Below are 26,374 nucleotides of genomic sequence, written 5' to 3' on the forward strand. Positions count from 1 at the left end.
ATCCACGTATCCGTCTATTTGAAACACAGTTAGCAATTTTATTGTATATACTACCTACTCTGTGTACGTTATCTAGATAATGTTAAATAAGTCAATAATCTTAGGTGAATTAACGTGATCTTCTATCATTTAACGATAACGTGGTTAAAGTTCATCTTTCACCTTTATGTGGATAAATCTCCTGTTCATGTTCATCTTTTGTATGATAAAGCTAAGATAAATTATTTATACCAGGGTAAGGGCGACGCCGGTCGAAGTCAAAAATCACATATAATTTTCCAAAAAAATATATAATTCAATAATAAATTTTTTTTTGAAAAAACTTTTCGTAATCTTGAGAATAATGATTGGAGTATTTTTTTGCTCGGACTAAATTTGACTTGATCTCACCGAATCTTTAATACGTAGGTACATACATTGTTTAGTCGATCCCACCAAATCCTCCATTCTTTTGCATAGAAAATTATTTGCAGCAGCGACAACAACTCTTCACCATACGTGAAGATATATTTTGTGAAATCTACAATTCTGTTTTTCTCATTATACGAAGAATATCTTGTTTTTATTATCGTATGTTTTATCTAAATGAAAACGATGATAATCCTATTTTTTGTAGAGATAATTACACGAGAAACTATCTCTTATCGTGTCTAGATGAATTTTGATATAAATTACATTATTTTCATCTAGATAATAATACTCATTATTTTGTACAACACTCATAGATGGTACTGAAACAAACACTATAAATATAAGTAGAATGTAAGTTTGATTACTGTAGTACGGTTAATATACTATAATAAGACTTAGCGCTGACACCGTAAACACCTGTAATAGATTATATCGAGCAAAGAAAATGCCACACTGACCTAAGATAAGACGAAGTCCTCTGCATCCACTCTTCGGTATCAACACCTCAAGTCCGCATCTTCCGTCACCATAGATAAAAAATAATGTGTTTTTTTTAAATCCAAAGTAGTGAATAAATAGCCAAAAAAGAAGGCATTTTTCGATAGACTTGTTAGGTAATTTTTTAACCCAAGTCCAAGTTTTTAGTAGACAACAAAAAATATTTGACTTATTCCCTTACTTGGATATTAATCTCATTTTTCAGTAGGAATTTTGGTTACTGGCCACGATCGGAAAATTCGTTTAGAAGCCCAGTGCATGGTATCTAAGGGTTGCTTGGATCTGCCACGTCGGATAGAAATTTTGGAGGCATACTTGTAGTAGCTGTCGGAGTAAGAGAAAATTATACACATACCGATAATGAACATTCACTGTGTCGAGTTGTCGTACGAACGTGCGAATTCGAATCCTGTATACGATGATAAAAATCGTGGTACCAGAAATGAATTGCGTATTTATGTGACCTCAAAACGTTCCGCGTTACTAAAAAAACGTTAAAATAACACAAAGGTAAGAGTCAGAAAAATTCGCAGCATGAATATTAATACGTGAAGAAAATTAAAGTGCAGACTGGGCGTGTGTGCCTTCGTGAATTGGTACATTGACTCGCGGACAAAGCCAAGGTGGCCAAGTTTTGATCTCGTTTCTCGATCTGCACGGTCTGCGTAAAGGTAACGCGGGTATGTACAATACGTATATGTAGAATCATGGAGACAATTTTACGACGCGTTTACTCAAGGCGATTGGAGCTTAAAAAGATTACACGCACCGTTTGCCAGACAGGAGATTGTCATTACATTGTTTCTTATCCATCTATTTTAAAGAAAAAAATTTTTTTTCGCTCTAATGTGTTTACTCACCTCCAATAAATTATCATAAACCACTGTAACGATTCGAATCACTTTAAAAACAAAACTGTTTACGGATTCATACGCAAGCAGGTGTTGCCGTCGATGTAGTAGGTATACAGGCGCCGTGGAGGGCTTCACATTCACTTTGAGGTTGTCAAAGTGTGACCTTCGTCTAGAGTATAGTATTTACCTTATCAATCTCAGTGTATCAGTCGCAATTTCGGAAAATTGATAGTCAATCGCGTTTCCGAATTTTTATTTGATACAATTTATTCTTCATAATCACTGATGTCAAATTCACGGATTTTTGGTGAATGCTTCAAAATTTTTGAAAATCATGCTTGTAAAACTGCAGTTACGATACATAATCAATTGTTACCAAAGTAAATTTTTGCCACGAAATATAATCGATAGAATTTTCGGAATGAAAATTTAGGTTTGATTTGCCGTCATCGTTCTAATAAAATTATGCCGGCAGCCACTTGACTATAGAATTTTTTCCCGAATTTCATTCGGTGATATGAAAAAGTTCATTATTCAAAGTATGATCACGTACCTGATCGCGATAAGTGAATAATTTGTAGAAAGGAGAAATTTCTTTACTCCCTGTCAGACAATCGCGTAAAACGTGCCGTTAGCACATTACCTGTCTTCCTGCAATCGTTGAAATCGTTTGCGTCGAAATCGCGCAATCTTTGAGCAAATAATTCATCGCACGTGCGGCATGACGATGCGCAACGGCACTCTCAACTGAGTAATGCATAGAATAAAGCAAATCTCGTCACCTAATTATACGAGTCATCAATTGTTGTAAATGCGATGCAACGTCCTTGCGTGAATGAGGGGAAAAAAAAACTCGGTTTTCACAAAAATTCAAGGATAGCTCAAACATGAAGGAGAAAATAGAGAGCGTAGTCTCACCTCACGCACGGCAGCTGATTACCGATCCACGTGCGTTACATATACTCTACATAATCCTGCACCGTGCGACACACGCTTTCCCAAGATTGAGCCACGTCGACCCCCAACTGACAACCTCGTACGGCAGTGTGTAAGCTAACAGCTAGTCAACACAATTACGGACGAGTTATTGTTTCGATCGCTTCAGCCAGAAATTAACAACACGATTACGTAGTCCAAGTTACTCAACCATGCTCGTCGTGGGCTGGTATAGGTGAACGCGTTTCAATGCCCAGATATCCCCGAATTTCAGTGATGCAACAGAATTTGCCGTCCTGCACGCGGAAGATAAATTGCTGTTTTTACAAATTCCAAAATCAATATACTACACCGGGTAGTTTTTTTGTTTGGAAATTTACTTATCGAAGGCGAACGAAGATAATTCAACCGATTATGCAAGCACATAAGAAAACGCTCTCTTTGAGGCTGATTCGCCGAACGAAATTAGGCGATAAGCAAAAATGCGTCAATTAATTATTATAAGTTCAGCTATAAATCGGTCAGAATAAGCTGCGGTATTGATGCTTCAGACTCACTTTTATACCAGTTCGTACACCCTCAACTAAGAATGACAGAAAATAATCGATTATTTTTCGTTTCAATCGGTTTTTGTTTTTTACTACAACGAACGACGCAATACAATATCAATTCGCGTAATTAAAGTATCAATTATCATCATCATTGTTTTACTTACCAAGTACACCCACTCGATATAACAATTGAAAGGTAGACGAATATTATCATCTGAAATTGAAAAGTATTTTGAATGAAACTGTAAATTATCCAAAAACTCTTCCGCTATGAAGACTACATACTGAAAATTACGAGATTTTCGTTTCAACTCCACCGTTTCAAAAAAAATACTTTTCAACTTTTACCTGTTCAATCGAGTCGTGTTCGGTTATTTTTTTGGACTCGAAAAAACGATGCGTCGATTATTTTTAGCTCATCGGCCATCGCTGACCTCGACAAAGATCATACGCGGCGACGACGGCAGCCGCACTGCTGTTTTCATCGTCGACGAGCCCTGCCTTTCCCTCTCGTCCCTTTTCGCTCGTTCTCTGAACTTCCTTATTGCCATTCGTGGCGCGGTCGGACAATGGAACCGGGTGTTCCAAGCCTTGGCCCTGCTGCGTAGGTACCCGCAATCGAGCTCAACACTCTTCCAGAACTCAAAAGTTCACCTCGGGTGCGTTCCGCAGAAGTCGAGCAAAGCCGAAGAGTCGCGGGAGGGGCGGCGAAAAGACGCGTTCTCTCGCCGGTATAAAAGCTCCGTGAATTCGAACGAGAAGGCACTCGATCCACAGCGTCGATACCAGATACTCCAAGTCGATACCGAGACCAACTCTCTTCGCCAAGATGTTCAAGTTCGTCGTCCTCGCCGCCCTCGTGGCCGTCGCTTCGGCCGCACCTGGAGGCCTTCTGGCCGCCCCCGTCGTCGCCGCCCCCTACGCCGTGGCCCACTCGGTCCCGGTCGCCACAAGCTACGCCAACACCTACAAGGTGTCCGTCAAGAGCCCGATCGTCGCCGCCGCCCCAGCCCCCCTTGCCTATTCTCACGCCGTCGCCGCCGCCCCCCTCGCCTACGCTCACGCTCCGGTCGCAGCCTATGCCGCCCCCGCCTACGTCCACTCTGCCCCCCTGGCCTACGCCGGGTACGGAGCGGCCTACATCCACTGAAGACCTGGACGAAAGTGAGATCGTCGTTTCTCCGAGTGAGAAGACCGATCGGCGATGTAGCCAAATCATCTGATGATCAATAAACACATTTTTACAAAATCAATTAAGAAAAATCAGCGATATCCTTGTGTATATGGGTCAATTTATTTCGCTCGATTCCTCTTGCGCTGAACTGTTTCGTACAATAAGAATCGTTCTTTGGACCTGGGTTGGTTGTTCTGGGCGATAGGTTGCAATGAGAAGCATTGACTGATGTTTTACTCATTGTCAGATGTGTTTCGTCATTCTCCTCACTCGGAGATCATGCAATATTACGATATATATTCCACGACACCTGCTCTTCTGCTCTCCGAGGTTATTCATTATACTACTCGAAGACTAAGATAAATTCTCTAGGCTGCGACGCGGAATGTTATTCTAATCTCGTTCAGCTGAGTTTTGGAACGTATTTTCAGGGACTTTCTCCGTGCAAAGACAAAAGTCACGTTTGGGTCTAGCTATTTAAAATCGTCGGTCGAAGACGCCGAGAGCTCTAATATATGTTCTAAAGCCGGCGTGTATCCTTAAAAGAAAACCACCTTGCTTATCCATCGTAGATAAGCTGTATGACAACAGTTAGGAATGTATCACGATTGATCGCTGTACCAACTTCATAGATGGAATACTTATTTATTTCCTTATTTTGTACGCATCTTGTAACACTTCGCAGTGGGCAGTTATTAGATACGCTCTTATTTTCTTGATCACGGAATTTTCATAATGTTGTAAAATTTCGGCTCGTGTAAATACAGTGAGGGCTTATCGCGTACGCCAATTTTCGATCAGGGAATCCTGAACCTTCATTTCTAGCTCTATGAAGTAACAGTGTCGCATATTTGAAAGATTTGATCTGGGTGGTATTTTTTTCGTTGAATTCAGCTATCAAAAAAATAGAAACGAAACAATTGTTCTAAGGCCGCTTTAATTCTGTATTCAACGAATAAAAGGAGACATCGCAAAATCCATGCGACTGTTTGTTTAAAATAAAATTTAAAAAACGTACAAATTATTTCAGATTTTTAACATATTTGATGTATGGTTTACAAAAAAAAAACACAAGATATTTTTCATTTCAGGCTTAAACATTGTTTTCTCATACGAACTGCATACTGTTCAATGAGTGTCAATCTAAAATGTACGTGATATTCACTATACACATAATTTGACCCTATATCTACAGAGTCGAACATTCTGATAGATCCCACATACAGGCAATATTCTAAATGTGTAGAAGGCACGCATAAATTTAAAAAAAGTTAGCCCCGATCAATTAATAATATACGTTTCATATAATAATAATACAAATAATATAACGACGAGTTATACACAAGAGTAACAACAGTTATACGTGAAACGTAAATAAAAGTGTAGAAACTTATCTGATATTTCACAAAAGAATCTCAACTTGGTTGAATAAAAAATTGAAAAGGTGTTAGCACAATTGTTTCATTTCTAATTTTTTGAAAGTTGAATTCTACGCAAAAAATACCATCCAGATCAAATCTTTCAAATATGCGACACTGTTACTTCATAGATCTAGAAATGAAGGTTTAGGATCCCCTGATCGAAAATTGGCGTACACGATAAGCCCTCACTGTATTTACAGGAGCCGGAATTGTACAACATTATGAAAAATCTGATGATCAAGAAATAAGAGCGTATCCAGTAAACTGAAAAAAAACATATTCTGCGAAGACCTTGACTTGCTCCCGGACCCTCGATCGCAATTCAAGGTCAACCTGGTGTGTCGATTTACCGCCACCATAACAAGAGCACCAGTTTGTCCAATCATTCCGATTATTTCGCTTATGCAGACGGGTTTCTTCTCGTCAATTATCTCACACCTTCTATCCAGGCTGATGGGACTGAATAACAATCGAAATTAATTTCGTGCCACTGAAATTTGATTTATAGTTTTTATTAATAAACCGACATAAAATGAAATCATTGACCATGATTCGTGATTTATATACGGATGTTGGAGAGTTTATCTCGTATGCAAATTTAACATACGCCTAAGTAATGTTCCAGAAATTCACCGTTCCCAAATACTTGTGTACAAAGATATATAGTCGCGTTAAACTTGTAAGAAGATTGCGTTTCTGGAAAGTTCCTTCTCTACGGATTCCTGCACAACTTTAAAACACTTCAATCAAGCCTTTCAAGTCTCGTGTACAGTTCTTCGCGATTTTGGTAAACGCCTATACGTTGCGCTCTAGACTTTAGTAAACACCTGGAGTCACACATGACGCAAGAATTCAAATAATTACGAACGGACGGCAATTATTATTGCGTATTAGTGCGTATGTTATACTATTAAAACGCGCGCCCCCCACGCACCGTGTTTAAAAAGGTGGCTTATCTGATCTGCAAATCGCTTAATGGGAACGGCAACTCGTAATCAACAAGTATCGTATTCCTATGCTCGAGAATTTGCTAATCATAAATATGCGATGCATTAATTAATTATGAAGGTGAGATAATATCTGAGGTTCAACGGAGGTGCAAAATTACAAGCTTACAAAGCGCGCTTCATTTTCTAAAATTATATTTCTCGGATCTTGGGCAACCGGAAATGGTAAATTAATGTTTGAAACTTACGTTTCGAATGGCTCAAGTCTAATACGATCTAGATTCTTAATTATGTGAATCTTAATAACCCGGCAGGTCGTAGGGCCGAGTTTAAATGACGAATTAACCGTAACGCAGAAGGAAATGTGCCCAGCTTTCATCCGCATTGCCTAATAAACTGCAGGTAGTTTGGAGAACTTTAGAAATATAGCTGGCGTAACAGTGACCGTATTTTACGTAACTCGTACTTTCGTCGAACGCGCAACGATGCGGATAAGAATTTCAATAATATATTGTAAAGGATACTGTTATACGCAAGAAAAAAATAATCAAGATCTTGACGCGATAATGCGGAGCTCGAATTACGCCTGATCGTGAGCAAACAGCTGATTGTCCGAACCAGTCTGCTATCTCGCGTACAATAATCTCTGTTTAGATTTTATCATCGCGAGGGATCACCGCCTCTATATTTATATACCTATGAACGAACAATACAACATACGGGTCAACGTTACGCTTGAATCAATGTCGGGCAATTTTTTTTATAGATATTAACAAACTGTATCGTATTTAGATATAGCATCGTTGCATTAAATCTTTTTAACATGAACACCAAATCTGGTGCAGTTAATTATTGAACTTGATACGATGCATCGTTGCGGCAGAAACGGAATAGAATTATTCAATTCCAAAGGACATTGAATATTTTGAATTAATAGAGATTCAGGATGCTTTAATAGAATTTTTGTTTCAATCAGTAATCTTTGATGTCACGAATTAATAAATTCGCTACGATTTACCGTCTATTAATTAATTCTTACATGCTTTCAACGATAGCTGGAGGGACTGTGGAATAAATAAAAATCCGACGTCACAGGTGTACGCCGAATACTAAGAATCATAGATAATCGGTGACTGCTTCCTAGGTGACTGTATATCAGCTAGGAAGAAAGAGTTGCCCGCGGTTAGAAGGCGGCAAACGATAACGTGCCTACGCCGTGTAAACCCAGCCCGAGTTGGCGAACTCGTCGTCGAAGGTCTCGGTCCCGGACGACGACGCGCTCCTATATAAACGACGGGAGAGCTCTACGGAGCAGATCAGTCTCAGGTTAAACTCAAACCAACCGCCCAAACAAATCCAAATCAACATGTTCAAGCTGGTAAGTCTTCGTCCCCTCTTTTGCCCGCATCCTCATTAATTCCACATCATAGAGAAATTGGAGTTCACTCTCCCCGACGAATTTCTCACAATCGGTACTCGAAGTCCCTGTACCGAGAGTACCCCTTCTCCCCTCCGTACGTCTAATCGCTAATTCTCTTCTCCCTCCCACGCAGATCTTCTTGTCCGCTTTCGTGGCCGTCGCCTTCGCCAGGCCGAGTGCCCACCACGCGCTGGTCGCCGGTCCGGCAGTCGTCGGCCGCCTCGTCTCCGAGAAGACGGTGGAGTCTCATGGAAACACGGTGGTCCACAACTCCGCACCGTTGATTCACGCCGCGGTTCCTGCCGTCGCCTACGCCGCAGCCACCCCCCTGGTAGCAGCCGTCCCCGCCGTCCCCGCCGTCCACGCCGTCCACGCCGTTCCCCAGGCTCACCTAATCTCCGAAAAGACGATCGAGTCCCACGGAAACTCTGTGGTCCATGGAACAGCTCCCGTAATTTCATACGCCGCCGCAGTCCCCGCCGTCAGATACGCCGCCGCCGTCCCCGTCGCCCCGCACTCGGCCCTCATTTCTGAGAAATCCGTCTCCAGCTACGGCCACAGCATCGTTCACCAGGGATCTCCGGTCGTCCACACCTTGGCCGCAGCCCCGGCACTGACTTACTCGGCTTACGCTCACCCCGCTATCAGCGTTTGGTAATCGTCTTTATCCCGACGACTGATGCGATACGACGAATATGGAGCTGGCGGAGGAACACACTCGTAGACAGGCATAGCTGTAGGCTAGAGCTGCTAGGATACATCGGTATTAGTTTTATTGAGATGGTCTAGCGTGAGTCTAGCGCTGAACATGCAGCTTGAACCATTTCAACTACTGTTGTACCATCGACATTCCAGGCGAGACTGCGGTGTGTTGAGTTACTTGTTTTTAACTACTACCTAACATGTCGCAACTTGAATGGCAATGTCGATTATTGGCCGTTGCAAGGTCGGCAGTCTTAATGGAATACGTGAAAGAGGCCCACCTGAGTAACGCCCGGTATAAACAGTCGATCGATTATATTCATAAGTTTGGGAACCTGATCGCGTCGAAATTTCTAAATCTAGGTATTCAATTACATCGGTTATCAAACTAGACCGTTTTTATATTGCACGGTTAAAAAATAATAACTCTTTGCAACTCATGGAAAAATAAATCATATCATGTCGATAGCACCTCAATCTCTGTTGTACGAGTACACGCTTCTATGCAAATCACTTGTATATATACCCATATCCACAACTTTACTCCCTGTACACACGTGTCCGTCTCTTGTACCCACTGATTACTATTCAAGATAAGTATAAGGGAAAATAAATTGAGTAAAGTGTAAAAGCAGCGTGGTTATAAACCACCGGAATGTCTGCAAAAATCGAGACATTGGAATATATAGGTACTGGTCAGAAGAACAACTGACCACTACCACCTCGTATATCCGCATCTTGAAGACCTTGAATCGGGCGGAGCCGTTTCAGCGAGCCGGATGCATTCGCGAATCGGAGTAACAACGATCGCCAACCTACGCAGGGATACTCGCTCACCTGTAACAAGATGCTAAACAATATTCATTCGCACTTGCTCAAGCATCGCCGCATTCCACGGCAAGTAATCTACGCACGAAGTGGAGGCTGTATCTATCCTGTTGCTTATTTTTGTGCCCTGGACAGACACGCCCTAACAGTCGGAGGATTGCGGCTGGACCCTTCACCAGGAACGAGTCAGTTTCTATGATTTCCACCGGCGATGTATTCTGCATAGAAAAGTATACGCCGATGTGTGCGTTACAGTTTTTTGGAATACGGGTATCCGGCACTTGTTAGTCACTCTCCGTCTCGTTACCTTATTTCACTTGACTTGAACATTTCTACTTTATACTACATACATATTTGTATTGCGCGGAACAAGGCTTTCCTAATCGAACGCGATCACCCGATTCGATGACTCTGCGGGTTTTTAGGTATACATCGTACATACCTATATCTATACTACGTACTGGACCGAACGTTAGGATAGAAACTGGCGGAGAAAAGAACGCGAGGCGAAGAACTCCTGGAATTAAATGGAAGTCCAAGGTCTCGCAGGGTGAACGACCATCGGAAATCACTAAGGTAACCTCCCCCCGCTCCCGTCTGTCGCTCATTCCATGTCTGTCTCCTCACCCTGATCCTTTGTCTTTCTTTCCTGCTCGCACATCTCATCGCCGAGGTGCACTGCCCACGCTTCTTTTCACTGTTGTTCCCCGGTCGTAAGCGTGGGACCAAAACAAGCTTGCATATTATGTTTCCTGGTTCTTCTAACACCATATTTGTTGAATATCAAGGTTCCCTTGCCAAAACCTGCGAGTGTAAATGGCAGCGCCTTATAATGGGCCTATCAAGATCGAGCTATACTTTTTCTGCGTTGCACATTTCGGCGTTAGTCTTACAATCAGGGATCGGTTGGTGAAGAAATAATTATTCAGATTCGAATGTTTTCATCTAACAATGTAACGAAGTTCGGAAAAATGATGGATAAATATTTAATTTGCGAATTTCAGGTTGACAAAAACGCCATCGCAAACTATCTTCCCACTCTCCAATCAGCAAGCATGATTTCACGCCATTCTAATTACCAACTGCTAGCAAGAACAGCTCAGTTATCACTTCAGTTTCGACGAAAGTTTGCAAACTGCAATCTAACTTACAAATACTTTTACACGTGTTGCCTGCAATGCGCCTCCCAACATGAATCTAATCTTCGTAAGACGAGCGCGCGATAAAAACATTGGGCAACGTGTACGCCGTGTACTCTACGCAAGTCAGTAACCTCAGAGACCTTTTACTCAGCTTTTTAGTCTTCGTAGGTACTTCCTAGTCAGTCTTGACTGAAAATGTTGGGCAATTGGGATGTCAATGTACGTAACTGTTTTTACGACTAGGGTCAAGTCTGTACTTACGTGCAGGGCTATAAGTTGCTGCACAGATTGGCTCTAACTATCTATCTCTCCTTTTTTGAAACCTTTTTCTTCGACGGGCTCAAGAATATTTCTAATATTCATTATTGTGCCTTAATTATAATGACTTGCAATCGTTGCGCCAGCTCGTGCGTAATGTACCTAACGACTTGCTTTTCCTTCAATTAATAGCCTCCTTATTTTCATGATTATATGCACTTCACCTGAAACACGAAGCTGATAAATCACCTAGGTAAAACGGACATTCGTGTTTTAATATGTACACATACCCGCGTGAAAAGTTCAAAGAGAAAATAACATTTTTCATTGGACTCCTGACATGTGAGTGGACATGTGAACATGAGGTTTCAACCGCAATAGCGATATGAAAAAAATGTGGATGAAAAAATAGCTAATTTTCGAGCAATTATCGATTAACTTTAAAATCAAGCACAGAGTTCATGTGACTCAAGTGTTAGGAGTCTAGGGTTGGCAACTCGAACGCAACACACACGGACGCATTTCTTGTTTCTACCTCGTAGAGACTGCATTTCAGGACGAGTTTACTTTTTTACTAGCAAGGATTCACCGCCTATAAATAGCAGGTAAGGCGATGGAAGAAAACACAGTATAACAGCAGCAACCACGAGGAACCTGCTATCAAAGTTTACGTATTTAGACGAGCTAGAGACGAATTTTACAATCATGTTTAAACCCGTGAGTATATTATACGTACAATTTACCTGAGTACGAAAATATGTTGAAGTACGAAGTAATTAATTAACTACTTTCAGGTGATATTCTCAATCGTTTTGATCTTGGCGACCGCGCAGGCAGCACCGGCTGCCACGCCAGAGACTGCAAAACGCGATGCTCAAACCCCGGCCTCGACAGCCAAGCTGACACCCATCGTCGGCCCAATAGTGTCGCCAATTGCGCATATTCCTTTGGCCAGAGCCCCAATACTTCCTCAGGTAAGTGAGGCTGCAATGGTTATAGATATTGAACAACCACAAATTTAGGGTATTTTAAATGTGCTAGTTTTCGCAAAAGAAATACCAAAAAGACGTGCTTAATTGGCCGAATTCTAAGTATGAAGGAATCAGACTAATCTTTTCATACTTCCTTGCTCTAAAGGTGGCAGATTAAGGGGGTGCCCTAGTCGATCTCGAGGCGGTCGTTTATATCTCCGAATATCGAAGTCCACGTATCTCAAACGCGAAAAAGGTTTAACAGTCCCATTGTATACGCAATTCTGATTAAAAACACTTCCATCCATTTTCATTTGACGCAGAAATAAAGAAGTGGCACGCGTTGTACGAGATCGTAGTAGTAAATTCTTAAAATTCATGCCATTTCTTTATTTCTGCGTTAAATGAAAAGGTATTGGGGTGTTTATGTTCAGAATTGTGCATAGAATGGAGCTGCTAAGCCCTTTTCGCGTTTGAGATACGTGGACTTGATATTTGAAGATATATACGTCCATGTCGAGATCGACCAAGGCACCCCCTTAATGCACCCTGCGTCAGCCCGCTCATCGACGTGATCTTTTGTTTCAGGTATCTCCTTACCAGTACGCCTACTCATATCCGGCACCGATAGCACCGGTTGCCTATGTGCCAGGCGGCTATTCCATTGAGCAGCACGGCTATAACATTGCTTACTGATTACTGATGATCGAGTCCGATCGGTAAGGGATTGGCTTGAGAAAACACTGCAGCGTTGATAATACACCACATTATATGCATACCATGTATCGATATAAGCTTAATTGTTTCATGAAATGTAATAAATGATCGAATAAATTGATAGCATTGGATAAAGAAGAGGCATAATAGTAATTATAATATCAGCGTTTCAGTTGAAATGAGATAAATGAACGAACAAATTGATAACATTGGATAAAAAGAAGGGTAATAATATCAGCGTGTCAGTCGTGATTTCTGATATCCTGATTTCCAATAAACGCGAAATTGATGTAACTGGACTGACTCTTTATTACAGCATGATTAATGTTACACATTAGATTCGACGAAGATAACATAATAGTTTTAATCAAACTTGGATACGAAAATTATCTTATCCAATTTTACTACTTCGTTTATATGCCAAGTGTTGACAAAATTTGAACAAAATAATCTTAGTATTGAAGTTGTAAGAAAACTATAATACGATAGTTGCGTCGAAAGGACTGAAAATGATTATTGATAGATACAATATATTTAAATTTCGGGTATCTTATATTATGTTCAGTAAAAACTGATAAAAACCGATAAAACAAAAATCTATCAATTCCTGCTGTTCGATCTTTAAAACATTCGCAATGCTGCCAACCCCACAAATTGATTATACTATATGGATTCGGATTATTTTTAAGCCTTTTTTACATGGTAATTTTTACTAATGCAACGGTAAATGTGGCATCGCTGGCCTGGTTAGTGGGCAGTCTGTGTGCGCGTGGGGTTTATTTTGTTGAGGTGTGTTTAAAAATTGTCTGCCCGAAGTATAATCGCGTCAAAAACAAAAAGAGGCAAACACGCAGCTACGAATTGAATGACACCGAATATTCTGCGTATTTGAAGTGACTCTGACAGAAATTTGGGTCTTAGGATGACTGAAGAAACACAGCCCGAAGTTTCACCTCCGACAGATTCTCAATCAAGTACGCCAGATGCTGCGAACAAGCCCAAGGATAACAAAAAAGATAAATGCCGTCCCATGACCAAAGTAAGGCTTGAACAATCGATAAATGTATCTAATCCAGTCTAGATCCGAGTCTCGCTGTCGTATAAGAATTAGCTATCTGCACCAGGGATAGCCTCGTATATACATTTTAGGTTAGGATCCAGTTCATGTTCTAACGTTTGAATCACTGATCGTGGATACGATACCACTTCAAACAAAAATATGTCAGCGAAATGTGATCGCAACTTCGGAAAGATAGTTTTCTTATCTCTCCAATTCTTCGCAGGTCGTTATTCGACGACTTCCGCCTTCTATGACTCTGGAGCAATTTATTGAGCAAATCTCACCGTTGCCGGACCACGATTACATGTATTTTGTAAAAGCGGACTTGTCGTTGGGTCAACACGCATTTTCCCGAGCCTATATAAACTTCATCGAGCAACAGGATATATTCATATTTAGGGAAAAGTTTGATAATTATGTATTCGTCGACGCCAAGGGTACCGAGTATCCAGCTGTGGTTGAGTTCGCTCCCTTCCAAAGACTGCCAAAAAAACGAGTTGGCAAGAAAAAGGATCAGAAATGTGGCACGCTCAAGACAGATCCCTACTACCTTAGCTTTCTCGAATGCCTGAAAAATCAGGAAGCTGAGTCAGGCTTAAGTCAGCCTAAAACCGAGTACTCCTATCAACCATCTGATGGTGCGTACCCGACAATTGTATATGTGTTTTATCAATTCACTATAATAATTTATTGTGATATATTGCAATTATTGTTAAATATGATGTACAAGCTATCATCAAACAAAATATATGCAAACTATTTTTTTTGTATTGTAAGCTTTCACTTAGAAACAATTCCTATGCGATAATTATTATTACAAAATTACAGGATTGTCCAAGAAGGTTACGACGACTCCACTTTTAGAATTTTTGAAGCAACGTAAGCAAGATAAGCAGCGACTGCGTGATGAGAAACGCGAAGAAAGACGGCGCAGAGATTTAGAGAGGCGAAGAGCTAAAGATGAATTAACAATATCCAAGGTACTGATAAAAACACTGCCAGCGAATTTTTTTTTTTATATGAGAATGAGTTGGTTTGGCAGGGTACATGTGCCATTAAATACAGTAGAGAATAACACAACACTAGCTAGAACATCCATTTTGTTTAGAGATACATTTATTACTCTTTACTGTATTTACTGACACTGACCTTTCCTATCTACAGCTACTATGCAGCAACGAAGAATTGAGATCTGAATTGCCTTTCCTCGGTGTTAGAGCCAACCATAAACCTAGCGGAGACACCTTTTTTGAACCACCCACAAAAAATTATCAAGTTTGCACCCAATCCAGTAGAGAAATATATTGCAGTGATAACAGTATTAAAGTGGAACTAAACAAGAAACAACCGGAAATTCATCAAGAGTCAAATCAGGGAAACCACTTTACAGAAATTTATTCCAAGGATCTATCAGTTGCACATATTAAACGATACGAAAGTATAAACGCAAAGCAAACAGGACTTAGAAAACTATTTGATTATAGAGATAAAGATTACTTACGGGATGATAGAAACTTCAAAAGGAATTGCTATAATGGCCGATGGTTTTATCTCAAAAATAATTATAATGAAAAAACAAATTTCAATCGGTCTTTACAATTTGTACGAAAGCGAGAAGTCTTTCCCGAATTGCCAAAAAGTCAATCCGTTAATTTGAAAAAGATTTGGGAGTCTCAAGCTACCAACTGTCTATCGAAGTCGAAGAGCTGCAGTGCAATGATGGAGTGTGATCAAATTTCATCGTTCAAATTTGCTTTCAAAAATGGCTTACCCGGATTCAGAAAGAACTCATGAACAGATCGACTGCTAATGAATAAATAAGAAATTCATGTCGCTGTTTGTCGTCAACACAATACATTAGCGAAGAGCAGCTGTTGTATTAATATTTTAGACATTACTCAACCATTGTATATAGAGTAGGAGAATTGATAAGATCTATAAGCATCCACCAAATTTGTTAACACCCTAATTAGCACAAAACTAACTTTTTACTAGCTACTTAATTTTTACCATATAAAACCATGTGAAACTTGTTGACCCTTTTTTACAATAATGATATTCTTTAATAGAAAACACCTGCAGTTCAATACCGTTTCTTTGCCAGAATTGATTATAACTTCTACTACATCATTCGATTTCCACAAAATTTTCATGATGTCAGTTAATAGATTCCGCTGTTACAGGTATTAAAAAATCCCGACCTTGGCAAAGAGATAAGCAAGGAAACGAAAGAAACCAAAGATGAGAAGGAAAAGTTGTCGCCTAAAGAAGGAAAGAGTCGTAACAGAAAAGAGGAGAAACAACGTGACAAGCCTGTGAGAGAAAGAGACTCGAAAATTCCAGGGAAAAACTTTAAAGACAGAGAAGTAAAGCATCAACGAAGAAACGAAGAAAAAAAGTCTTTTATTAAAAAAGAGGAAAGAGAAAATTCGAAGGAAGATAGGAGAATTGATTCCAAGGAAGAACGTAGAAATGAAACGAGAGAAGAAGACAGAGAAAGTGAAGTTAAAGATAAAAGAGTGGAAGAAAAGCGTGGGAAAAGTTACGAAAAAATGAGACAAGAGAAGAAAAGGTTAGCTGAGGCTAAGCGGCAGAACATAGAAACTGGATCTGAGCCTAGTAATGCTAATAAACCAAAAAAGGAGGAACGTGAATCGTTTTCAAAGAAAGATAAGAAGTCAGAGGTTGCTCTGAATGTGATGAAGGCTGAGAAAATTCAGATTCTCAAGGACGAAGTAAAGAAAAAAGAAGAGAAGTCCAAACCTAAACCTGAACCAGAAATAGGATGTAAGGAATCAAAAGAACTATGTGAGACTTACGAAATTAAAACACAAAACGAAGTACATGGTAAGAACATTCGTCAGTTTTGTTTAACTAAATATTTTTCCATTGTATAACTAGAAGAGTTTTATTTTATAACGGATGTGTCACTCATTTACTTTTTACAGATAGAGAAATAGAGGCGTTAACTTCACCCGAAGAACACCTTGCAGACTCAGCCAAATCTAAATCAAATGACCAGATTGATTCTGAAAGTATTTATATAACCGATTTAGGTATGCAGGAAGGCACAAAGGTAATGAAGAGGCGGAGTTCATTGGAGAGCGGTGGGGAGGGAAGTGGTGGTGATGGGGCAACCCTTAGGCGGCATAAATCGTTGGATGGAGGTGATCAATGTAGTTTAAAAAAAGATGGAAAAAATGACAAAGAAAAATCCAAGAAAGACCCGAGGCAGGAGCGAAGAATCAGAAACAAGGTATGCTATCATAGCGCTTATTTTTAGTAAAAATACTAACTTGTACATTGCATTATTGATACAATCTTGTTATAGGATCGGCCAGCAATGGAAATTTACAGACCTGGCATGGGAAAATTCAGTAAACAGCGATTAGAACGCGAAAAGTCAACCAACGATGAACGAGCTTCTCTTTCTCAGAGCCCAACCCCAAGCCCTATTCCCTCCACAGCTGTTAAACCAAGTAAACCTGCCGCTGAAGTTAGATCAATGACTTTTAAGCGTAGCCTGAGCCGCGATCTACCTTAGACATCTGATTTCCTATTCGTTTACAAAATACTAGTTGCATCACCATTTAGTTATTTTTTAATCGCGCAACGTTCTTTTACGATATTATAAGAGTACAGTGTTATACGTAACAATTTCTAATCGGATTTGTCATCGCTATTAAGTAACTGTTTGGACAATATATATTTTATATATATCGTAGATCACAATGATTGTATCCACGTATGTTATGTTTTGCTTTTGTACTTTCCATCAGAAGTAATCAAGCCCACTCATTCGTCAAATGTTAGTGTGGTATTGTAGTTAAATTTTTTTTTCTCTTGTAATGGAAAAACTTCAGATCACTAGATATCATGTTGTTATTACTATTATTTACAGAAAAAAACCTCTTGATGATTTTGGGTTACTCATTGCAAACCACAGCGTAGAAGTCGGTGACAATTTCCAAAATAAAATAATGACATGGATGTAAATAATATAATGTAATTTTTTTTAGTTTTCTTTCCAAAGGTTTGTTATTGCAAGTGGTTTATCTGTTCCTTCATAACATTCTATATATCGATTGCGTATATAAGTGTCTATTATGATAATTGACAAAATAAATAAAAGATGTGTCTTTTTAAAGTACCGACTAATTTAATACTTCATCTTTTGATTTCTGCCCATTAATGAAGTAGCAGCTAAGCAGATTTTCTTCATAAAATAATGGTGTTAACTACTTACTGCGCTTGGTCCACTTTCCCTAATTTACAATTATTTTTGTATCGAAACTGTAAAGAAAGTGCTCTTCGCGCTCACTGAGTAATCTACACGGAAAACAGTACAACATGTTACAGAAAAAATTGTGCATTACATTACCTTTCAACAGGCGTAATTACACTCTGGGATGACTTTCAATCGGAATTGAGAGAATTGCTTCGCCACACTAATTGGTACCATTATCTGTATATAAAGTTTTCAGTATATGTATATTAGCTTAAAGAAAATAAAGTCAAAATAAAGAAGAACCGAGAGAAATTAACCAACTGGGGACAGCGTATTCTGGCATCTTGATTGTGAACACCTCTGGCATGAGTGATCGAAAAATTCTTTCATATATAAAATACGTCTATATTCGTTGTTTCAACATGTAAACTAGTAAAATAGAAAAGTCCGAGTGTTAGAAATATGATGGTGCAGGCCCGAATTTGATATATTAAGTTTGTAAAACAGTACTAAAGAAAAAACAGAGTACGAAAAATGAACGTAAATGACTTTAAGGTGTTGAGTCACTTGCGACCCAGCTGATATCCAGATGGTTAAATGTCTCCGCTTTATTATATTTCTAACTATCAATAGTAGATAATATGCTAATACCGGCATAAGGAAAGCTACAGCTATCAAGAATGAAGATGAGTAAAATGGTCATTCTGTTTCAATTCAAAGAGAAAAAGAGAATTATAAAATTGCGCTATAGTTAATATTTATTAGAAATGATTCAATTCACTAAACAGTCGCGTTGCAGAATGTAACTGTGAGTTTAGGAATGATTGATATAAAACTTGAAGAATATTTTTAGTTAAAAAAAAATAAGATCAATGATTTTTTTACCTATTACCTAGTTGTTCGCTTATGTTCCCCAAGTGGTTTATTCTTCACATTACGCTTTTTCAATTGACTTGTCCTATTCTCTCATGCACCTATTCGTTTATTACGTGTTTCTTGGAGTGGACCGTATTCTACTGCTTCTCCTTGTCGCTTCTCGTGGTGTTCTTGCTTGTCGAGGGGTTGCAGTTTGTCGTGACGTTGTAAGCTGTCGTGGCGTTGCAGGTGGTGGCGGCATGATAGCGGCGTCGGAATCAGGTTTTTCATTCTCTTTGTCATTGCCATCAAGCATTTGCTTCAGCTTTTCTTCTAGCTCAAGACATGCTGCCTTAGTTTCAGTCTTTTTCCTTGCCTGATCCACAATTCCATTAAGAACTTTGAACACTGGCTCATGATGGATTTTGTCCTTCATGTGGTGAAGATTATCGACAAGGCGACGAATGCCTGTAAAAAAAAAAAAAAAAAAAAAAAAAAGAAATACATAAATATGCAAAACATATAAATGTTGGTCTATGGAGAATTCTACTTAGATTATTACATAAAGTCACCTTTTGCATTAAACTTAAGGAGCGAGAGACAGTACGCCAAGTCGCGCCATTGACGCTCAGTTGTAGCCAGTTTGAATCTGATGCAGACTTTTTCAATGATTGCATCGATTTGTTTCTCTTTTTGCAGAAGACCCAGGACAAATCTGTAAAACGGAAAGCCATGTTGTATTTGGAATGCAATGATGTATGAAAAATGATAATTTTGAGTCCTTACTTGATTATATGCTGAAACTTATCCTCATCAAGCTTCAAATCGCAGTCTGTTAACCTCGATAGAATATCAGGCATGATATTGTATAGAGCGTTCCCTTTATTGGCCAGTTCATTGAAAAATTTTATAGTTTCTTGACGAATGTCTTCCTCTGGATCGTTGACACAGAGTGCCAATTCTGATACTTGACCTTTAACTCTGACCATTTCCTTCATTATTAAGTTTGACAACATTTTGACACAAGTGCGTCTGACTAGCGGGGACTCGTCTCTAAGTCTAAAATTCAAAAAAACAAATGAATTAATGAATGACTAATTAAATGATGAACGAAATCATTAGCAGAAATAGTTTCAATGTGTTTCATCTGAACTTGAAAAATTATTCATGGTAGAAGCTTTAAAAAAAAAAATAAAAAAAAAAAGCAAATGAAACAGATTACCTGCCATAGACATGCTTAGTCCAAGGTTCTACTTCATTTGGAAATCTATTCATCAGATCCGTTACCCCAACAAGGAGGTTTGCTCTATTAGATGGATATGGCGAGCGTTCCATTATAGTAATTAAAAGCTGAAGATATTCCTTGCAAAACAATGAGCTTACAGTCATCATTTTGCTAAGAGCAAGTGATCCTGATATCTGCACATCTTCATCCGTGTACTTTTCAGGATGTTGGCAAACATCCAAAACCATGGGCCTGTAAAAATTGTTATCACGACATTGACTTAAGGTCCTGTAGTTAATGCAGTAGTACAAAATAAATTCTGAAAGATTTTCAGTGAGATTTGATTGTTTTTTTCTTATCCACAGGTGGATATACCTGTGCATTGATAACTGTTAGAATTACGGGAGTACACCGTTCCTTCAATAATTTGCAACTTACACAAACTTGGCTAATAATCCGTTTCCTGAAACCACTTCATTTTCCAAGACATTGTGAATAAACTCAGCATCACTGTCATCCGCTGTTGCACCCTCTATTGCTTCTTGCCCATTATCTTCAATCGTAGAAGTCTAAGTATTAAAATTTGTTTTAGTATTTAATTTAGAATAATACAGATTATTTTGAATAATACTAAGTATGAAAATTTAGCCAGACATGCTGCACTACAAAACTGTATATTAAGCCAAAAATATTTCGTGTTGAACAAAAAGTAGCTTTAGATTCATGAAACTGTTATTCAAGCAAATTACATCTTTTAGGCGCCTCATCCGACTAGCACTGGAAGGTGTATCCAATTCGCCATCACGAATGCTCCTTGCCGTTGTATCTGCAATATTTCGAATATTTATATCTCCTTTCCTCTTCATTTTCACCATTTCTATCAGTGTGTTTCTTCGCTTCAATTCCTTGTATACATGCATGTCCAAATGTATCATTTGCCTAATAGCAATGTGGCCAACAACGTGTAATAGGTTTGCAAGTTGTGCAGAAGGCATGTTTCTTCTGTGAATTGTACCATTTGCCAATTGAAAATTTTTCACCAACTGGCTGAGCATTTGTTTCATCAATAAATCTGGTTGGTCTGCTAACTGCAAATCAAGTACGTAATGTGTTTTACTTCATCGAAATATACAAGATTTTCATTATTTAACCCAAAACGTTATCATTCCGCGCAAAAAGGCAGCATGAAAGAACGAAAAATACGTGATAATCAATTGTATAATTTATCAATACCTGAAAATTCGAGCAAAGGGAAAAAAATTACGAATTAAGGAATCAAGATTAAAATCTTACGTGATAAATAGCATTGATTGCTTCCGTTGAGAATGTGGTATAGCAAGTTTCGTCAATGTCTTGAAATTTATTCACCAACAGAAGTAGAATTTTTTCAAACACTTCGTGCTCATTGGGAAGCCTATGAAATGTAAATGGGTTCGATAGAGAATTAGGGAGTCAGTCGAAAGGTACGTTGACCAAAGGGCTAACTAAATTGAATGATTTACCTCGATGGGCATTTTAATGGGTCAGGATTTTGCACTGCCACTTTCGTCATTGCACGACAAGTATCTCTAGCGAGTAGAAGGTCGGTTTCTGCCCTTGGGCCAAGGCCCACACTGACAAGAATGTCAAAGTTACCCGTAACAACGGCAGACTCAGTTGTAGATGCCATAGTTAAGAGCATAAGTGCCGCTCGACTCTCTTCTGGCAAGGTGTCCGTTAACTTGAGAGAAAACCTTTCCCACAATACCTTTTCCAAATAATACAAACAGTCATTAAGCTCTCAGGTCCATAATGAAAATGAATCGTAAGCTTGTCTCACTGTACTTACCCGAAACACCTCTGCACTTATTACTTCTTTTTTTCGCCATAGCGTAATGAGTTTTGTGAGAGCAGGACTTTCGCCAGGTTCCAGACTCTTCACCATTTTAATAAGTGCTTTAGCAATAACTAATGCCTTGTGCCTTTCCGAGGTATACTGTTCACTATCTCTGATGTATAACTCCGTGTATACTTCAGCCAGATTTTCACAAACTGATACATCAGAACTGTAAACCTAGTTTTTCAAATGATTGTAAATATTATAATAAACGAATATCTGTACGATATATGTATATGTATAATGTACTTCAGTGAGCAAAATTTAAAATATTCTACCTGGCGAAGTGCCTTGCGCATAGCATCTTTCGCTCCTTCAACTTTAAACTGACATGCAATGCCTAGAAAACTGCAAGCTTCTATGGCATCACTCGGTGAGATCGAGGACAATCGTATTTCTGCTACAGGTATCGCCTTAGAAAGCTCAGTAGCGAAGATTAAACAGTTCTAAAATGGAGAAGCTGATAAGTTTCCTCATCCAATTATTTACATGGTGTTTGCATATTAATTGTCCATATTTATGTACTTTACCTTAATATACTCCACCAATCTCGCTTGAGTTGCATAATCTTCTTTTCTCGTTTCCTTCTCTTTCTCATATTCCTTCATTTGTTGATCAATATCGCCACTCCCTTGATTTTCTGTAACTATTTGAACTTCTTGCGAATCTATGAATACTTTGTGCAGTACAGACATTAGGAACTCTTCTTTGTTTTCAGGGGTCATAGTATCGATGGGAAAACTTTCTGGCAATTTTGCACTTAAACTCATTAGCTGTTCCAGTGCTTCGCGGATTTTTTCTTGAAAAAGTAGCTGTCTCAAATTTTCAAAGCGAGAATCCAGTTCAGAAAGAATATCCTCCTCGCATTCCATGTGCTCTGTAAGATTAGCCACCTTTATAAAGGGCCAGAAAAATACATTTGATAGGGTATTACCTTCGACACATATGTTTGATATAGCACTTTGGATGCTTGGGGCAAGCGCATTCCAAATGTCTACTCTAATCTTCGCTCCTGGTTTACTAATACTTGCAAATCTTATTCTCAGAGTCTTGAGTTTTTTCTTTGCATCTGCCAACTGCTGTGTCAACTTGTCTAAGTTGAACTGGAAAGAACGAATATTAATGCAAGTAAAGTAATGATTAGATCATCTATCAAAATCAGTGTTATGTTAGGCAATGGAAGACAGAAGACAAGAGAAACTTACTTTTCCAGCAAATGGATTGCACTGCAACAAAGTTCTGAGTAATTGAAAAGCATATTTGCGAACAATCGCGTTTTTATCATTTAATCGGTGAATTACTGCCGTAAGAAGAGCGTTTTGATTTACTAAGGGCACGGCACCTTCTGTGCAAAGATATTGCCAGACCTGAAGAGTCTTGGATCTAACAAACGCGTTTGTGTCCAACAAATGATCCATAAGGTTCTCCAAACACTCGTCTCGTGTTGTCTTCTGATCTTCAGATAGATCTTCAGATGTTAGAATCTCTTTTACTATCGTTCCCAGTATACCAATCACACAGTTTCTCATTAGGTAGCACTATAAAGCAAAGAAAATGTTGCACGAAATCTGAACATAGAAAATTCACCAATCATTTACACTGATCTCTGTTATACCTCATTTGCAAGATGGTCAGTCAAGTTGCTAACAGCTGGTAATATGAGGTTTGGTTTTGACGAAGCAATTGCGTCAAGGAAAGTCGCAATGTTACGCGTACCCCCTTCCTCTGGGGTTGCTCGGTCAACTTCACGCAGTATCTCCTTAATGATACCGGTGCATTTGGTTTGTTCAATAACTTCTATTATACCAGTTGCCAAATACACTGCTAGTCCATCGCACATTTTGACCAACTAATTCCGAGGAAACATTTTTTCATCAGGATTAACTGCATACTTCTAGTTAACTTGAGGTAAAGAATTTTCTTTAGGCTACTAACCTGAACTACTTTTATTACAAAGGATATACTATGGTTGTACCGCTTTACTAGAGTCCCCAGTATCTGAAATAAATGAGATTGGACATTGCCAGTGATAATTAGTATTCAGAACTGGAATCAGATTTAAAATTTTCAAATAGTAGGTATAGCAGAGAAAATTAAACCTGCAAATCTAGATTTTCTATATAAAATTTCACAAGAGCTTATTTTTTCAATAGACTTTAAGAAACTCATTATTCACTGTAGCTGGTAGAAAATTGAAGAAAAATATTTTCAGCAATTCGTCAAAGATATAATGAGCATTTAATAAAGTAGGGGTAAGTGATTGAAATATTTTTATGTTATGCCAAAGACTCCATAACTTTCAGAATATATTCAGTAACACTGAATACCTGGTTTACAGGTTCTTTAAGCATTGAATTAATTGTATATTGTCCATGAAAACTCACTTGGAAGATTGATTCTCGCACAGATTTGTCTTTGACATTTTTGCATCTTTCTAGAACCCTGTAGCATATTTCTGAAATGCACCTAGACAATAAAAGATTTTAGAATATACAATTAGTTCTCTAACAAGACATGCTTAGAGTTTTCATTTTTTTCGGAGTTTCCAAATAAACCTGTGACTAAGAAATACTAACTTGATAAAACTCCCATCAGCTATTGGCGGTTGCCAAAGTTTTTCAAGTGGCAATTGTATCCAGTGATATATCTGTACCAAAATTTCATCGATTTGATCATACCACTTGAGTTCCCAATCCGTTTTCGATGATACTTTCTTCCGTTGCTAAAGCAAAATTTCAAAGACAAACAAGAGATTAAAAACACAATAACTGAGCGATTGGATGTAGATGCAGATTACATAAAAACAAAAACTTATGCAAGATATAAAACATAGCAGTCATTTGTAAATTTCCTAACTTAATAAAATGACGTCTAACGCTTCTTTGGAAGATAATCAAGGTGAACGATATATTAATTGCTAAATAACTAAAATAATAACGAAAATAAAAGAGACTAAATTTTGAGTCATTTCCATGTTCTACACATCAGGGTTTACAAGCAGAATTAATAATCTTGTGGCTTCTTTGTATTATGATTTATTAATACAAAGATTAAGAAAAGAAATTTTAACCTATTACGTTTAAATTTTGTGATTTCAAGTTTCTTGAAAGAAATCGTTGCTATGTTTGTGGTACTGTGGGTTGCTGCTACATTTCAATAGTTTTTTAAAATCAGACAACAAACCAGAGTACTATTTCATATTTTACCCTTACTGTTTTTATAATAATGTTTTTGTGAGAACGTTTTGAAATTGTAGAAATCGTTTTTCACCTTTGAACTTCCGCCAGCAGATTCTTCAGACACAACAATCTCGATGTGACGAATTAAACTAGACAACAGGTAAGCGAGCATATTGGTGATGGTAAGCAGTTGTGGTTTATCTTCTGCCGCTGGTTCTCTTCCTCTGTCGTACTGCTTTTCTAATTCGTTTGTAAACATTTTAAGGCCTGAAAAGTAACAAGTAAGACATGTAAAGAATTATGTTTTGTTGTGTAAAAGTTGTGAAAGTTGAAATACTTACATTTGTGGATTCGATCAACTGCTAAAAGGTGAACAGGTATTTTTAAATTTGAGCCGTGCACGAGAACAGAGAAGAATTTGTCGAAGTGTTCGAGCAAGAAGCTGGGCCCCTCCTCCTGCAGGATAGCATTTGTATCTGAAATAGTAATTACAGCGGTGGACTATCAAGTAATAGAATTATCACAAAATTACAGCAACAAACAAGACAGAAAAAAAACCAAAACCCGGAATGAATATTTAATAGTGGAATTTGACTAAAATATAATGGTAACATACCAGCAAGAATGTTTTGTATGTCCCGAAGCGGATATACATTTCTAACGGAGTATTTTCCCGGCTGGGTCTGAAGAAGTTGATCCTTGTCGGACGGTATGACAAATTCGGGCATGGCGCTTCGCATTTTAGAATAGAATTATTTACTCAGAGTTTCACTGACATTTCACACGTTGTTGATACACGCGTTACTGATGGCGTTCTTAGTTCGCAATTGATGTAACGGCGGAATTTTGAATCTAGTGACGCCAACATCACACTGCCGGTTATCGCTGCTCAAATAGCCCACAACAATGTATGTTTGGGTCTGCAGAGTTGTCTACACTGTTTTCCGCTTAACTGCACTCACCTTCAGAGTACTTGAGCTTGTAAGAACTTCACCGTGAAGTACGCTCCTTACCATTGATGCGTTAGAAAGAGACATGTCTTTATCGACGAAATTGGACAAAATACTCCAATCACGTCTCCGTTCACCGTCGAACACAGGGAACGTCTGAATTACCGACCA

The 26,374-nt window shown here is 38.7% G+C and overlaps 5 protein-coding genes across 7 annotated transcripts; 4 read left to right on the plus strand and 1 right to left on the minus strand.

Annotated features, from left to right (window-relative positions):
* The first annotated feature begins 3,996 nt into the window (after positions 1-3,996).
* On the plus strand, positions 3,997-4,503 carry LOC124298164 (cuticle protein 38-like). The gene has a single exon (XM_046749832.1). The coding sequence runs from the start codon at positions 4,080-4,082 to the stop codon at positions 4,398-4,400; it is 321 nt and encodes a 106-aa protein (XP_046605788.1). The 5' UTR covers positions 3,997-4,079; the 3' UTR covers positions 4,401-4,503.
* A 3,507-nt stretch (positions 4,504-8,010) lies between these two features.
* Positions 8,011-9,391, plus strand: LOC124298161 (cuticle protein 16.5-like). Its single transcript, XM_046749828.1, has 2 exons — positions 8,011-8,170; positions 8,346-9,391. The coding sequence occupies exons 1-2, from the start codon at positions 8,159-8,161 to the stop codon at positions 8,868-8,870; spliced, it is 537 nt and encodes a 178-aa protein (XP_046605784.1). The 5' UTR covers positions 8,011-8,158; the 3' UTR covers positions 8,871-9,391.
* Positions 9,392-11,766: 2,375 nt separating this feature from the next.
* Positions 11,767-12,968, plus strand: LOC124298166 (uncharacterized). Its single transcript, XM_046749834.1, has 3 exons — positions 11,767-11,859; positions 11,937-12,116; positions 12,702-12,968. Exons 1-3 carry the CDS (start codon positions 11,848-11,850, stop codon positions 12,807-12,809), a joined length of 300 nt encoding a protein of 99 aa, XP_046605790.1. The 5' UTR covers positions 11,767-11,847; the 3' UTR covers positions 12,810-12,968.
* Positions 12,969-13,630: 662 nt separating this feature from the next.
* On the plus strand, positions 13,631-17,782 carry LOC124298148 (regulator of nonsense transcripts 3B). Its single transcript, XM_046749797.1, has 6 exons — positions 13,631-13,869; positions 14,114-14,528; positions 14,719-14,870; positions 16,074-16,737; positions 16,839-17,146; positions 17,222-17,782. Exons 1-6 carry the CDS (start codon positions 13,753-13,755, stop codon positions 17,432-17,434), a joined length of 1,869 nt encoding a protein of 622 aa, XP_046605753.1. The 5' UTR covers positions 13,631-13,752; the 3' UTR covers positions 17,435-17,782.
* LOC124298147 (condensin complex subunit 1) lies at positions 17,762-26,254 on the minus strand. 3 transcript variants are annotated; one of them, XR_006906738.1, is made up of 21 exons: positions 25,870-26,254; positions 25,595-25,729; positions 25,345-25,520; positions 24,651-24,796; positions 24,459-24,540; positions 24,010-24,072; positions 23,690-23,923; positions 23,280-23,612; positions 23,009-23,177; positions 22,605-22,951; positions 22,353-22,520; positions 22,027-22,251; positions 21,701-21,945; positions 21,492-21,612; positions 20,948-21,286; positions 20,637-20,767; positions 20,196-20,450; positions 19,760-20,032; positions 19,546-19,688; positions 19,011-19,441; positions 17,762-18,355 (listed from the first exon to the last, which is right to left on the minus strand). XR_006906738.1 is itself a non-coding variant. In XM_046749796.1 (20 exons), the coding sequence occupies exons 1-20, from the start codon at positions 25,991-25,993 to the stop codon at positions 19,104-19,106; spliced, it is 4,047 nt and encodes a 1,348-aa protein (XP_046605752.1). In that variant the 5' UTR covers positions 25,994-26,254; the 3' UTR covers positions 17,762-19,103. The 3 variants fall into 3 exon arrangements, 1 of the variants encoding a protein (XP_046605752.1); XR_006906737.1 differs by having other exon boundaries at positions 19,004-19,441; XM_046749796.1 differs by having other exon boundaries at positions 17,762-19,441.
* Between the last annotated feature and the right edge of the window lie 120 nt (positions 26,255-26,374).

This window comes from Neodiprion virginianus, chromosome 2 (assembly GCF_021901495.1).
Source record: "Neodiprion virginianus isolate iyNeoVirg1 chromosome 2, iyNeoVirg1.1, whole genome shotgun sequence".
Classification (NCBI taxonomy): domain Eukaryota; kingdom Metazoa; phylum Arthropoda; class Insecta; order Hymenoptera; family Diprionidae; genus Neodiprion; species Neodiprion virginianus.

Coding starts and splice junctions, on each gene's coding strand:
- LOC124298164 (XM_046749832.1), top strand. CDS start 4,080: ATGTTCAAGTTCGTCGTCCTCGCCGCCCTCGTGGCCGTCGCTTCGGCC.
- LOC124298166 (XM_046749834.1), top strand. Junction 12,117..12,701: donor GAGCCCCAATACTTCCTCAG/GTAAGTGAGGCT, acceptor CTTTTGTTTCAG/GTATCTCCTTACCAGTACGC.
- LOC124298148 (XM_046749797.1), top strand. CDS start 13,753: ATGACTGAAGAAACACAGCCCGAAGTTTCACCTCCGACAGATTCTCAA. Junction 13,870..14,113: donor AATGCCGTCCCATGACCAAA/GTAAGGCTTGAA, acceptor AATTCTTCGCAG/GTCGTTATTCGACGACTTCC. Junction 16,738..16,838: donor AACACAAAACGAAGTACATG/GTAAGAACATTC, acceptor TACTTTTTACAG/ATAGAGAAATAGAGGCGTTA.
- LOC124298147 (XM_046749796.1), bottom strand. CDS start 25,993: ATGCGAAGCGCCATGCCCGAATTTGTCATACCGTCCGACAAGGATCAA. Junction 23,178..23,279: donor GCAATCCATTTGCTGGAAAA/GTAAGTTTCTCT, acceptor CGTTCTTTCCAG/TTCAACTTAGACAAGTTGAC. Junction 21,287..21,491: donor CAATCAATGCTATTTATCAC/GTAAGATTTTAA, acceptor CTTGATTTGCAG/TTAGCAGACCAACCAGATTT.